The 15,952-nt window shown below is 45.5% G+C and overlaps 1 protein-coding gene across 1 annotated transcript in view; it reads right to left on the bottom strand.

Annotated features, from left to right (window-relative positions):
* Nucleotides 1-15,952, bottom strand: part of ANKRD55 (ankyrin repeat domain 55) — a 1,082,889-nt gene that overhangs the window by 565,096 nt on the left and 501,841 nt on the right. The window contains exon 5 of the mRNA XM_086960649.1: nucleotides 5,630-5,690. Within this exon, the coding sequence (XP_086816775.1) occupies nucleotides 5,630-5,690 (61 nt within the window). The remainder of the gene's footprint in view (nucleotides 1-5,629; nucleotides 5,691-15,952) is intronic.

Below are 15,952 nucleotides of genomic sequence, written 5' to 3' on the forward strand. Positions count from 1 at the left end.
TCCCTCCTACGCCTAAGCTTTTTCCAAGCCAATCTAGTGGCCTTGTATTTCCAGATAAAGGAGTTTAATTCCCATTGGCATTTCTCAATTTGCTTAATATCAAACGCCAAAGGGATGGAATTGAAGAGGAATGTGAGTTTGGGCAAGATGGACATCTTTACTATGTTGATCCACCCTAAGATCAATAAGGGGAGGTGAGGCCAAGACTTCAACAGCTTCTCTCACTCTTTAAACACCCTATCTAGGGTATATTCGGGGATTCTCTCTACCTCCTGTGTTATTCTAATCCACAAATAGCGCAAGGTGGAACCAACATTGAATTGTGAATCACTAATGTTCCAGGCCATAATTTCAGTCTTGTTGGCATTCATTTTATAGCCTGAGACCTTGCCGAACTCCTCCGCCCTCTTGATAACCGTTGGAAAAGCTTGATCAAGGTCAGATGTTAATATGAGGATGTCATCAGCATATAGAGCCACCCGTCTTTCCCACCCTCCAAATTTAAAAGAAGAGATGTTAAGATCTTCTCTTAGAACCTGAGCAAAGGGTTCGATATAGTGGTTGAAAAGGAGGGGGGAAAGCGGGCAGTCCTGTCTTGTGCCCCTTGTGATCTTAAAAGCCTCAGTCAGTGAGCCATTCACTAGCAATCGAGCTGTCGGGGCCTTATATAGGAGTTCTATTGCTCGACAAAATCTGTCTCCTAAATTAAATGTTTTCATTACAGCAGACAGGTATGCCCAGTTAACTCTGTTGAAAGCTTTTGTGGCATCGAGGGTTAAAACGGCCAAAGGAAGAGAGAAGGTGGATGCGATGTCAATGGCGCCTACCAGATCATATGTAAGGTCCGCCAATTGATGCCCTTTAACGAAATCCTTTTGATCCGGGTGGATAATGATGTCGGCCAAACCCCCCAACCTGTTTGACATGATGGCAGCGAAGATTTTATAATCTGTTTTGAGGAGTGAGATTGGGGATAGGACCCGCAATCAGTCGGATCCTTCCCTGGTTTAAGAATCAGCACTACCGTCGCCTCACTCCATGAATTTGGGGGATCATCACCCTCCAAGAGGATGTTGTTAAAGACTCTCCCCAAGATTGGAGTAATGCCCTCTTTGAGTGAGCGATATAACTCCCCTGGTAGGCCGTCTGGGCCAGCCGCCTTCCCTCGCTTCAACTGAGAAATGGCCCTACTTACTTCATCATCAGTGTTAGCAGGTTGGCTGGCCCTGGGAAACGTGTGTCCACCGGAGGAGCCAAAGCGGTAAGAGTGTGGTTTCCCCCACGCAAGAGGTGGGCTCTTGTGAGGCTATACAGGTTATAGAGCCTAAAGGGGCTGTCTCCCCTACCTCAGACAACGTTACTGGTAAGAAGGGGCAGAAAAAAAATGCTAAATGGGCTAAGGATAACCAGAGCACTCAAGTTTTTCAGGAAGGTGTTACAAGGGAAGGCTCAGGAGTAAATACTGTTGGCATAGATACTACGCCGGGTGGTTCTATTGGTGACTCTCATCGGCAGAAGGTGGCAGTTTCACCACAAGGTCGTCAAGTGAAGTTGAGGGGTGTCAGGGAGGCCAGAAATAAAGGCCCTCAGAAAGTGTCAAAAACCACGCTGAAAAACAGCTCAGTGTGCATTACTCCTTTTTTGCGCTCCTTCAGAGTACAACCCCAGATCTTGAATATTCAAAACCAAAATCAAGTGACTACCAATGACCCTATCGACCCGACGGTTCGATATAATCCTTTCTCAGTCTCCAGTATCACTTCTGAAGAGCCTAAAGTCCTGTTCGGAATACCTCGTGTTCTATCGAATTCTTTGGTTAAACAGATGGAGCAAGTGGAAATCTTAGCATCATCTCCAGGGTCAGTCAATAACTCAACCAGCATGGAAAACACACCCCTCATGGGGGTGACTCCTTCAGTAACTTCAGAAACCTCGGGGCCTCCTCCCCCCTCTCTGCCCACTTTGTCTCCCTTTATCAGAAGCTCTTGGCTTAAGCGGGGAAGAGAGTCAAGCGGGGGCCTCGATAGAGGGTCTCCTCGCCTCTCTAAAAGCAGATATAAAACAAGTCTTTACGATCTCTGTACATAATCAATGAGAGATAAGGGCGGCTTGTGAGGTGCTGGAGAAAAAAGTTGACATACTAAACAAAAGAACTGACTCCTTGGAAGGCTCAGCAGAGGAGCTTAAGGCGCACCTGGGCTCTGCAGAAGTGAAAATTTAAGCTCTGCATAGAGACAGAGATATCATGCGGGAGAGAGTGGAGTCACTCGAGAATTACTCACGGAGAAATAATCTCCGCCTTTTGAAAATTCTGGAGGGTAAGGAAGGTAACGACATCAAGACCTTTGTGGTTGCATTACTAAAAGCCTCGCTGAACCTGGAGGAGCCGGTCGATCTTTTGGAAAAAGACATTCAAAGGGTGCACAGAGACCCTTTCCGATTAAATCCCGGCAGGACCAAACCCAGGAAAATTCAAGTGAATTTTCTCACTTATACAGTAAAGGAAAAGATCTTAAACCTGGCACTGAAAGTTAAATCATTAAAGGGTCCGGATTTCCCATTTGAAGAGCGCTCAGATTTATCTAAAGCTACTCTGGATCGGCAAGGGGAACTGGGCCAAAGAATGGAAAAATTCAGATCCTTGGGCGCTACTGTTCAAATGAGATTCCCCGCCTTCTTGAAAATCATGTAAAATAATAATATGTACAATATTAGATCTCCACACGAGGCTGACGATTTATTGGAATCTTTAAGTTAAATTTTTTGGGGTAGAGAATTAAGTTTGACTCGAATAGGGGTAGGAAGGTGGAGTTGTTTTTTTGTAATACAAAAAAAGGTCAAATAATATATGCTTGAAAAATTTGTACTTATCTAACAAAGTTACAAAAAAAAAATTTGGATGAGTTGAAAACAAAAACAAAAAATAATAATAAAAAAAATATATATTTATAGAAATTCAAATACAAAATACAAAAATAAATTATAAATCACAAATAAAAGGGGAATAAATGAAAAAGATAACGACGAGGGAGAATAATATAATCGGTAATAAAATTACTTCCCTGTATAGAATTGAGATGGGGGGATTCCGATATCTTTTCTTCTTTTTAGTATTAGTCATAGATTGTAGAGGGTAGGGTGGAGGGAGACAGTTGGGGGACGTAAACTCTGGTCTTACACCAGGCCAGCGAAATCAAGGATGGGTTTCCCAGGGGGTTGGGGGGGGCACTGGGGGTGCAAGGGGTGTAATGTTAAAAATTCCTCATATGCCGGTACCCTATAAGCATCATTTAATTTTTAAGCGTACTTGGGGTTTGTATCGGGTATTGCACAGTTTTTTCAGACCAGGATAGGGCGAGATCTAGGGCTCTGTAGTGAATCGACAGTGGTAGGTGGGGAAGATATGGTCTCATGACATCGCTCCATTATTTGTCCTGGAATGTCAATGGCCTGCGCACGAAAGGTAGAAGAGATAGAATACTTCAATATTTGAGAGATTCCCCGGCAAACTCATCTTCTTAAATCTCAGACAATATAGATCTATTAAAGAATCAGAGATGGGTAGACACTTTTTATTGCACAGATCAAACTGCGAATATCAGAGGGCTTTTATTTATATTTAAAAAACAAGCTAAGGTCCAGATTCTGGAATGTAGGGAAGACCATAGCAGGAGATGGCTGATATTAAGAGTTTCTTTAGGGGTATGTTTTTTTCTCTTTTGGGCTATTATGGTTCAAATCAGGACAACCCCTCATATCTAGACATCATTCACAACCACCTTATTGACCTCCCGGATCCCTGTAATTTGGGTTGGGGATTTCAACATTGTTTTAAATCCCAAACTAGACAAATCTCCAAGCTCTAGAGCCTGTGTCCCTTCAAAATCAAGGCAATTCTTTTGATAAAGATGACACAGTTAGGGCTTGCAGATATTTGGAGGGAACGGCCGGGGGATCAATTGGGGGTATCTTTTAAGAACCTAAAATATAAACACAGGTCCAGAATAGACTATGCTTTGTTTAGTTATTGCCTTAAAGACTTAGTTAAAGATCTTATATATTTGCCATCCCATCTTTCTGACCACTCGGCAATAGTCTTTAGTCTAATTCCCACACAGCAACATCGGCATAGTTCATGGTCCTTTGATCATACCATTTTATTAGAAGAAGACAAACCCATTTTCTCGAAGCAAACTTGAACTATGCAAACATCTCTGTTGTTTGGGACGCCCTGAAAGCTTTCTGGAGAGGCTGTATTACCAATAGAGCCTCTTATAGAAGAAGGAAATATAGGGACACCATCAAGGGGTTAAAAGAGGAAATGTACAGCATCGAGCATAGAGTAGGTGCTCACATAGATTCAAGGGAAGATCATGAAAAACTAGGGGGCATATTACCAACAACTAGCGATAATTTTTGTCTCTAACTTGTTTAGAGACGAAAATTATCGCCGCACATCGGCGATTTTTATCGCAGATAAACCTTGCTATTAGCAAGGTTTATCGCAAATGCGATAAAAAACGGCCGCAATGCATGAATATCGCTGAAAAGTCAGCGATATTCATGCATTATCGAGCAAATGCTCTTAGCCATGTTATCCACCTCCCATTGGATAACATGGCTAAGAACTGCTCAGGGCAGGTGTTAGCTTTTGGAGATATTCGCGCTTAGCGCGAATATCTCCAAAAGTTGGTAATAGGAGATAGCGATGTTAGGGACTGTTTTCAGTCGCTAACATCTTGGCACGCCCACTTTGCATGTCATTAGTGATAAATATCACTGACATGCAAAGCGGGGCCCAAGATGGTTGCTATCTCCTATTAGCTGTCACTAACTGGTGTTAGCGACAGCTTGGTAATAGGGAGATAATTTTATCTCCGCTTTCTTGGCTTCTAAAGCCAAAAAAGCGGAGATAAACCCCCTTGATAATATGCCCCTAGCTTCTCTTAAAAAACAACTCGAAATTATTCTCCAAGAGAGAATCGCCCGAAAATGGGAAGTCAGTAAAATTTCTCATTTTGAGTTTGACAAAGCAGCAGGTAAGATTCTCGCCTGGAAAATAAAAACAGACCAGGTGCGGAACTATATAAAAGAAATTAGGGTAGAGGGTGAGACTTCTCCTCGCCTATCTAACTCGAATATTAGGAACGCCTTTCAGGAATTTTTTCAATCCAGATATAAGGAAGATATTATCGAGGATAGCGTAAAGAGAAATTCCTGGCTAGATATGGTCTCCTTACCTAAACTTTCGAATGTGCAAAAGTTAGGCTTGGATTCGGAAAGCATGTGAGATCTTGTACAGTACTGAAGAATATACATTAATTCTTGTTAAGCCTTGTTTACTCGAATTGTCATATCGCTTGCTTCATCATTTCTTGAGCACTATCCAAAGCAGATAGAGAGTACATTTTCATAGTGATAGTGACCATGTATTATACTTGCTTGGCTGTCATATTTGCACAAACATACTTGTGTTGTGAAGAATGCAGCTGGATGACAACTCTGCTCTTGCTTGCTAAAATAATGTTAAAAGTCATATACTAAATTAAAATGAGCATTTCTGTATGAGATGACCAAGTAAAACACTTGTATAATGCCACGAATTACAAAGCACAAATTGGTCACTTACTTCATTGTCCTGGTGATTAATTTCACTCAGTGTCGACTGCTGCAGCAGAACTCCTAGAAGCCTGTTGGAGCAAACATGCTTAGTGAGTCATCATTCAAACACCATCCTACTATGAATGCAAACCCTGTCTTAAACAGTTACTGTTGTTCTCTATTTAATTTTCAATATTATAGACAAGACAGCCGTAGATCATAATTGCAGTGCCTCAGTGTAAAGTGACATTTTATTATTGCGATCAGGTTCTTGGTCACAGTACAGCATTACTATTTCTGTACTGAATGTAAGGAGATCAGGATCCAAATCTCTCTCTTGCACTCTCTTTCAGTCTTCAGTAGACTTGGTGTCAGTTACAGGCCTGCATTAATTAAAAGTGGGTGCCTTGGTGCAGGGCCGGCTCTAGGCTCATGGTGGCCCTGTGCAGGAAGCGTAGGTGGGGGCCCGGAAGAGGGGGTCCGGACGGGGCGGAGCCAAGTCTAAATATGGTTATGATTTCTATGCCTATACACAGTGGCGTCACTAGGGTTGGTGTCACCCGGTGCGGGTAACTCATGGTGCCACCCCCTCACGACTTACCGCATGGACCAGTAAAAACCCTGGGGCTTATTTTATTTAGAAGCCCCTTGCGCCGCCGGTGCGCCACTTTTTCCCACATTAAAAGTGACGCACTGGTCGCGCAAGGGGCTTGTAAATAAGCCCCCCTGTGCTCCTAGAGCATGATGTATCACATATCCGAATGCAATGACAAACAGCAAAATACAAGTCAGTTGACACACCATGGTGAACACAGCTTTTTGGTGTGTTTTAAAACCACGCCCTTAATTAACTTTAAAATTAAGATGCCCCATGTTATGCTTAGCGTGTACACACACTTTTAATGGCAGCTGCGCCCAGTGCACTAATAGCCCCCCAGGGATCCAGCACAACTCCCCCCAGCCACAAAAAGAGTGATAATACTCCCCAATCAAATAACTTTATTTTACATATTGCTTCATGCCTCGCTTATGCCATTTCAATACCTATACGTGACTGGGCCGGTTACATAAACTTAAGGTGCAGATACCAGTGTCCAATTCATTTTGCACAATGTTGGCACTTTTCAAATATGAAATTGTCCCCAAAATGAGTGTCTGAGTCCACATTACAGAGAGATCTTTGTACCAGGGAAACAATTGTGGAACCATTGCTGACCATATCAACTCACTTTTTTTGCTTATAAATCAATTTATGCGATCATTGAGATTTTAACAGACAAGCCATTGTCCATGAGCAATTCTTCATTTAAAAGAACGAGCAAAGACACTTTAATATATAATATATATAAAATTTGGAGCAGACTGATTTTCCTTCAGATGTAGTCCTAAATCGTGCACATTTCAAAAATGCTGACATTTTTTTTTTCTTTACACATGCTTTTTAGAAAACAGTAACAACTGTGACTTCACTTTGTGTCTTGCTTGTCCTGGTGAAACCAGAATTTATCTGAATCCCTATCACAAAAGTAGCAAAAATGGTGCCAATAAATATGCTCTGATTTTGGGGTCTCAGTGGGGTGTTTCTGCAAAACGGTCAGTGATGTTTCTGTCATTTGACTTAATAGTGCTCAGTTTATTCACTTTAGGAAGATGGAACGCTGACTCGACGTTTCAAGGATTAAAACTCGTGCCCTGGCGATCATTGCAGAGGGCAGACGGAAACGCCCAACTCACTGGACCATCTTGACGGCTAGTGCTTTAAATGAGACTGCAATGTCGGGTTCTGAGTACCTACACTTCTTTATTTGGAGAGGGAGAGTACCTGCACTTCATACACTTTAATGGGAAAGAACCAACCCTTTTCAGAAATAAACAGGTACTGTTGTATATAGGGTACCTGCACTTATTTTTCTTTTTAAAGTACTGTTGGCAGCATATATGAAAATATAAAAAAGGATGTCCCAAAGACTTTCTAAAGGTGGCATTTTGGGCAGCAGTCACCACCCCTATGCAACATACGCTTGCTACCCTTTGTAAACTGCTTGCATGCTCTGTGGTTTAACCCAATTTTATTTTTAATTAAGTGTTCAACTTTTTATAGTTGCAGTAACTGTTTTGTCAGTGCCTTTTGTCAAATATTAGCGTGCTGCTGCTTCGTTTCACAAAACTTTAAAACAGTTATGTCGTCCACTGGTCAAGTGTTCTGTGATAAAATCAGAGTTTTTTTCCCGTTTTATATAGCGCGAACAAGACGGTATTACATGAGCACCAGTTATATTACACAAGAACACAATTTTTGGTAGGCACGGGGAGATTAAGTGATTTGCCCAGAATCACTGGATGTTAGCCGCTGCTGAGACTCGAACCTGGTTCCCCAGTGCCAAAGTTGGCAGCTCCCTCTGGCCATTGCGCCACATCCTCTCCTATAAGGGGCCTACAAGGTTGTTTCCGCTCCCCATTATTTTGCTAAAATGGTGTAGCCGAGTCTAGTCCTGTCCCCCCTCACCCTTACATGTTGAGAGGCCCTTCCAACAAGAAGCAGAAGGCGAGAGCAGTGGAGCACACGCCTGGCACCATGCATGTTATTGTTGCCTCCTTGAGTGGGCAGGGAAACCACACCAAGTTCTCCTACATTATTTTTAAATCTCATCAAATCCTAGACAGAGTGAGCATGATGTATCATATACAGGGCTGATCACATATCCGAATGCAATGACAGAAACAGCAAAATACAAGCTTTTTAGTGTGTCTTAAAACCACGCCCTTAATTAAATCGGCCACCCGCCTTTGAGAGAACCCCCCCCATTTTTTATATCCCAATTAAAGCCCTGTTGGTATCTATGCTACCCAGTGAAAGCTCTGTTACCTCACTCGTGAATGATGCACTTCAAAGTCTGTCTCTATACAAGGCAGCCAGGGGTGGTTGACTAGAGAGCAGAACAGCGCCGACTGCCCCAGGCCAAAATGAGTGCGCGAGCGCGTAGCGCTGAAGCGCCTGACGCTAACTGCTACGTCCTACTCATCCCGACACGGGGGCAGGGCCAGAAAAAATAATACATGATTTAATGTCGCCCCAGGGCCGTCATTGGTAGCGCTTGCGCGCTACAAGTCTGATTGACGGGCCTGGAGGCTGGGACGGACGGACGGGCGGACAGTAGCAAATTAAAATGCTGGCAGCAAATAAAACGCGGGAGTCGGGACCGGGACTTTGCGACCGCAATTTTTGAAGAACAGCTGCGCGCACTTTCAAACTGGGCCACACACAGCCTTTCTAATTTATTTGTGGACAATACACAGTGTCCCAAGGCCCACATACATATTAAAGGCCGCAAAAGGCCACAGTGCCACGCGACGCCCCCGAAATTATGCGGACCACCCGGCCCCCCCCCCCCTAGCTACGCGGCTGCAGTGAAAACAACATGTCCTTGTGTAATGAAACTGGTACTTATGCAAGGCGCTCCATTACTTTCGGGTCAAGTTTGCGCTATATAAATCTGCAAAGAAAAAGGGCTAAAGAACTCCCTTCTATGAATATAGCAAGTCACTTAAGTGTTTTGTGACCATTTAGAGAGCAAGGTTAAATATTGAGGTAGTTTATAAAATCACCGAAGCCTGAAGAGACTTACAGTATCCTTTTTGAAAAAAAACTAGTAGGTATTTTATTCCATATATTATATGATACTCACAGAAAGTCACTCTTCCAGTAATCAACTTTTAAATTCATAGTTTCTTGCTCAGTTTAATAAAATACATTATCTCGTTTCAGGTTTGCGGAATGACTGAAATTTATACCATGAAAAAATAAACATGCCAAATTGTAGTTTGTAACTTGTCAAAATCGCTAATGTAAAATGTAAAGTAAGTCACTTTCAAAATGTGAGGTAACCTGCAGATAAAATTTCTGTTTTCTCGAAAATAACTCCAGCACTATAATATATAAATGTACTTTTCATAAGTGGCCACTTATGAGTTAGAGGCATGACTTTCTAGGGGGCAATATTTAGAGAGGTAAAAACTGTGTTTGATATGCAGCAGATGTAATTCTGTCATGTGGTATGCTTCTGGATTGCCTCTGGCAGCATGGAATCTGACGTCACAGCTGAACTGTAATCATTCATTACTGTGAAGTACTAATGTAATTTTCTTGTTACCCGGTGCTAGTGATGTTAGAACGTAATAAGACCATTAGAGACAGGTGCCTAGGCAGGCATTGCAAGCTGCTTGCGTTGTAAGCCTATACTTTCAGCTCGTGTTTTGCTTTTGGGTGTGATATCTGCTTGTCGCAAAAACAACTATTTTGCACTTGCTGGGCCTCTATTGATTTAGCACACATGTTAAAGATTCCACCACGACTCTAACAATGTCCAAAGATAAAGCCACAGTTCTCTCCAGTTGTCTTACTGTGCACCACTGTTCAGATATGTGATTGGCACGCGAGGTCTTCTATTGTTGGAGCCAGATAGACAGTGATGGGAAAATGAGTATTTGTCGCTGTTTACAAATTCTTTTGCTTTCCTGGAAGCAGCGCGAGCTCAACCTGCAGAAGATTATATCAGGTTATAAGAGGGAGCACGCTCACGCATTGCCCGGAGGCCGCCAAATCCTGCCAGGGGCCGCCAGTGATCCTTCCGATCCGATCCTCGTGGCGGCCCCTGGGGTTTGGCGGCCCTGTGCAGGTGCACAGTTTGCACATGCCTTGGGCCGGCCCTGCTTGGTGCTCCCCCAGGGTATCAACCACGCAGGTCTTGGAGGCCTGCGGGGAGCCCCAGGACCCCCACAGACCTAGCAAGTTCCCTGCATATTGCAGGAGCTGGCATTGCTCCCATCCCAAGGGAGAAGCTATTTATGCTGCTCTCTCCGGTCAGGAGCAATCTGTTGAACTGTTTCTCTGGCCGCATCAGTGCGGGCAGGGAAAAAGAGCTGAAGTCTGTCCCCAGCTGGCGGGTGCATTTTTAAAGCTCCCGCCCACTGGGAGCAGACTTTGGGGCAGATTTACAAGCCCCTTGCGCCTCATTTGCGCCACTGATGCGTCACTTCTGTGACGCAGCGGCAGTGTAAACCATGCGCCACGTTGCGCCCTATTTACAACTTGACGCATCTAGACAGATGCGTCACGTTGTAAAGCCCTGCACCCCATGAAACCTGCGTCAGGTTTCATGTGAGAATTCCGGCGCAGGGGTGGGGGGGAGAGGGGGAGTGTTCCATTGCAGGAACGCATCCGAAAAGTGCCTGAGTGAAATCTACAAGATTTCACCTAGTCACTTTTCAGACGCCGCTGCGTCAAAACCTTTTGCCTGCTTGAAGCAGGCATAAGGCTTGACGCACCATGTTGAACATAGGCAGGGTTGGAACAGTGCTGGAGTTGTGTCGCGCCATGATGCATCTGTGGTGATGCAAGGGTAAACTTGCATGACGCATCTTTCCTGGTACATCCCTCGTAATTTGGGGGGATGCGCCAGGAAACCTAAATCTGCCTCTTTGTGTTTACTTCTGTTTGCTGGGAGTTTTGAAAATGCTCCCTCCAGACAGAAGCAAACATGTTCCCACTGAGTCGATGTGGGCACCACTGTGTTCCAGGGGTGGGCTCCTGGGGACACAGTATGTGAGCCAGCCCATGGCCATTAATTGCTCGGGAGGGGGATCTCGAGGCCCCCTCCCCTTCAAATATACTTTGGGCCTCAAGAAATGTAGTCCAAGGGCTGAATGTGGCTCAGGGAGGGTGACTCCGTGCCCCCTCCCCCTAATTAAAGAATGCAGTCTAGTATGCCATTTAATTTTTTTTCCCGATTCCGCAGGGATCCTGCAGGACCACGGAAAAAACTGCGATTTTTTCCATTTTGGTCCTGGAGTTGTGGACCTCTGGATCTTCCCAATTTGGCCAAGGGGGGGCAGATTTTCTTACCCTGTCCACTCATATGTTTTGTTTCTTGAAAGTTCAGGACAGGGGACTAAGGGCCATATGTAGGTGGCCCAATACCGTTCGGTAACGGTGAAATTCGTAAAATGTCACCATTACCGACCGGTATTTAGGCATTTGAGATGTAGGGAGGATTCGGTATTAAGGAATCGGTAAATACTGATTTCTTATTACCGATACCTAATTTACCGATTCGGAATTACCGAACACCCAAATACGGATTCAGTAAATTAGAAATGGTAAAAACGAGAAAAGAGATGTAGGAAAAATCGGTAAATCAGGTGGTAATCAGGTGCAATGTATTTAAACAGTCCAAAAAATGCAACAGTGTGATCACTATGGCGACCTTCTATGTAATTGCAAGGCGGCTACGGTTACAAGCAGCGGGAGTGAGGATCTGGAGACGGGAGGAGCGCGTTTACAGACAGCGCAGCACACTCTTCCAACTGACTGAGGCTGAGATCCATGAAAATTACAGGCTACACCCCCACACCATCCTGGACCTGATAAGAGACCTGCACCCATTCCTGGAGCATCCAACACCAAGGGCGCATGCCATACCACCAGATGTGCAGGTGCTCCGCAGCCTACAGCTACTTGCATCTGGCAGCTACCAGGGGGTGATAGCTGTGGTAAGTGGGGTGTCACAGAGTTGCCTGTCCCGTTTCTTTAAGAAGTTCCTGGATGCCATGATGCAGAGAATGCATCACTACATACGCTTCCCAAACACACAGGCGGAACTGCTGAAAACCAAGACTGACTTTTACCAAATGGCACAGTTCCCGCATGTCAAAGGGTGCATTGATGGGACACAAATTCCAATCTGCCCACTTGCAGCCACTGAGTATATCTACAGAAAAAGAAAATCCACCCACTCCATAAATGTGCAGGTAATCTGCGATGCTGTCAACATAATCACCAACATCGTGGCCAAATTTCCAGGGAGCACCCACGACTCATACATCTTCCAGAACAGTGGGACCTACACACGCCTGGCTGTGGGAGAATTTGGAGAAGGATACCTGCTAGGTAAATCACTGTGACACACCCTGATGGATACTGCAGATGAAAGTGTTGGTGTATGTAATTAATGGCACTCTCTTTCTCACCTAGGTTATAGCGCTTATGCTGTGCGGTCATTTATCCTCACTACCTACCTAAACCCATCAACCCAGAGTGAGAGACGATACAATGTGGCACACAAATCAACACGCAATGTTGTGGAGCGCACGTTTGGACTATTGAAAAGCAGGTTCCACTGCCCCCAGAAAAGCAGAGGCACACGTCAGTACACACCCATCATCTGCTGCAAAATCATTGCAACTTGTGCTATGCTGCACAACCTTGCTATGCTGCACAACCTTGCCACTAAGATAGGTACAGAAGTTGAATTAACTGACTCTGAGTGGCGCCAGCAGCAGATGGGAGACAAAGACAGGCAGAGATCACACACAACTATTTTTGAGTAAGTAAGGATCCACAGCCAGTTGTTGTATGTAAATGACGTAGTTTTAATATTTGGGCACTACGCCACTAAACAAAGGGCCCAACTTGCCAGTCCAATTTGTGCAACCCTGAGAGGAAGTCATGGGTTACTTCACCCAATTCAGTACAGAAAGTGTGGGCTGCATTAGAGTCTGCGGCCATGCACAACTCTGCTGGATGCCATCAGCAGACTGTCTTCACTGGCTATGGATCCAGTGCCAGTCCCATGCCGTCTGCTGCTCCTCCGGGTCTCAGTTGCAGGGGGCGTGATGCTGCTGCGACTGGTCATCTCCTCACTGTCCCCCACATCCACAGCACCTGTATTGGCTGCCTGAGTTGTTAGCAGCACTTCAAGTGCAGTCGTTACCTTGACCAGCCCTCTAGAGACATCATGGCTGCAGTGCGCCATCCCTTCCTGCATGGCCACGGAAGTGGCTGTTGAGAGGCGGTTCACTGCCTCAGTATGGTTTTCTATTTTTTGCCTCTACCCGCGCCGTGCCATCCTGTTCTCATCAAGTTTGCTGCACAGCAGTATCACTGACTGAGACATGTCCCTCATGCCCTCACCTTCATGCCCTCAGCCAGCGTGGAGGTCATAGTGCTGATGCCCTTCTCAATGTTCACCATGTTGGTGTTGAGGTGTTTCATTTGCCGCTGTACACACTGAATTACCTTCCCTTGCAGGTGCTGCACCTTAACCATGTTTGCCTCCAGCCCTGAGAAGACACCATGATCCTCACCCTGTAAAGGTGGACTGGTTTCCCGAGCTCTGCGGCGTCTGGCACCTGTGTTTGCTCTCTCTGAGTTGGACTGCGACCCAGCATTACTGCCATTCCCTGGCACAGTTGAGATTCCCCCCCTCCCCCGGTGTCTTCCAAGGACGACTCCATCTCCTGGAGTGTGGCAACAGCATGCCCCTGGGTCTGGTCACTGCAGGGGGTGTTGCTGCTGGTGATGCTAGCAGTAGTGGTGATGCTGGCAGTGGTGGTGAGGATGGCAGTGGTGGTGATGCTGCCAGTGGTGGTGATGCTAGCAGTAGTGGTGACGCTGGCAGTGGTGGTGAGTCTGGTAGTGGTGGTGATGCCGGTGGTGGTGGTGTGGTGTGCACTGAACTTGCACTGGCCTCCTCTGATCTTTCCTTCTGGGGTGCCCTTCCTGCCTTGTCTTGAGCAGACCTGCGCGATGTCTTGCCTGTGGACAGAAATTGTACATAGCTCAGTAGTCCGGCAGCCCTGCATAGCAATAATACATTTTCATTTCTGGTGCACTATCTTAATGTCCTCTGCTTGCTTATCACTGATGTGTGTCACATGCCTTGTTGTTCAGTGTGACGACTGTCATAATACGTGTTTCACTGACTACATCTCCCATAATGCATTGCTGGTGTTTACTAAAACCTGTACTAGAGTAGGATTCACCCAGCCTCATTGGGGAATGGGGATAGGGAAGGGGGGGTGCAGATTGGTGTGCATGCTTCTTACCTTGTTTGGTGGCAGCTCTGGCTGAGCTGTCTGCATCCCCGATTCTGTAGACACTTTCTGGCTCTATGGTGGACTCCACAAGCTGCTCAACTGCAGGGAGGGCAGGTGCCCTGTTCCATCCTCCTCCTGTCTGGCTGGCTTGTTTTTTGATCTCCGCCATCTCCTTTTTTGTGATGTTCCTCACATCATACCACCTTTTTCTCGGTACTTCAATGTCCCAGGGGTCACTCCTATGGCATTCACTTGTGCCTGAATTTCCAGCCAAATCTTCCTTTTTTCTGATTCAGCCACTTGCAAGGACTGCTTCCCAAACAACTTGGTATGTTGTTTTACCACCTCCTCAACCAGGACCTGTAGCTCCCTTTCGCTAAATTTCAGCTTCCTCTTCCTTTCACCTCCTTCTTTGTCTGTGTCCTTGCTATCCATTGTGCAGGTTTTGCAGGAAAAGTTCACCCAGTGGCTCAGTTGTTTTCCTCTGCACTCCCAGCCTCTCCAGAAGGTTCTGATTCATTGCACCTGCAGGAGTGTGGCCACTTCCTGGTTGGGAGGTGGGGTGGATGCACAGGGTTGGCTGATTCCTCAATTGCTGGTGTTTTGAACTTCTGATTCGGTATTTTCCGAATCGGTAATACAGATTCGGTAACACCGATCGTTATTGTCGGTAATTTTTTTTCCGAATTTTACCGATTTGGTAAAAATTGCCAAATTTTTACCTACATCGCAAATTCCGAATTCTTAATACCGAATCGGAAAAATTCGGTATTATGAATTCGGAATTTCACTTTTACCTACATATGGCCCATAGTCCCCAAGTTCCGTAATGCCTGACAGCATAATGTTTCTTGAATTGCTGGCAGCCAATCAGAGCGCTCTTAAACCCAAAACACAAATAAAACAAACTTAACATTCCAAATTCAACCAAAATTTTTTTTTTAAATGTTAAAATTTGGAACAATAAAATGTACTATTTACAAGACAGCAATGGCAGTGTTCGCTCTCCTCTAGGCAACAGATCCTCTGATGACCCTAGTGTGAATCAGGGGCTGCGGGTGCTGAGCGCCTATAGGCACCCTAGAGAGAGACTAGACTCATTCAGCTGGCGGGAAGAGGCACGAGCAGAGATCACTCTGATATGTGTGAGCAAGGCATACTGGAGGCCACGAAGCAGAGTGCCGGGCCGGATGTACTGGGAAGCACCGCGTGGTTCAAGAGAAACAGAGGCAGAGCCCGAGGCGGCGGAGGCCATCATGACCCAGAGGGTCCAGAGACATGTGAGACGTGTGAGTGGACTGCAGACCGGGCCTGACCCTGCAAGGCCCAGCTGGGAGCTGTGACTGGAGCCCAGGTCGAGGATGGAGAGTGAGCAGCTGGAGGAGACTGTTCCGATGCCTCAGGCGTACGATCAACAGTTCCCTGAGGTCTGGTAAGAGCACAGATTGAAGTGGACAAGACGAAGAAAGAAACAATC

The sequence above is a fragment of the Lissotriton vulgaris genome, chromosome 3_1 (assembly GCF_964263255.1).
Source record: "Lissotriton vulgaris chromosome 3_1, aLisVul1.2, whole genome shotgun sequence".
Lineage (NCBI taxonomy): Eukaryota > Metazoa > Chordata > Amphibia > Caudata > Salamandridae > Lissotriton > Lissotriton vulgaris.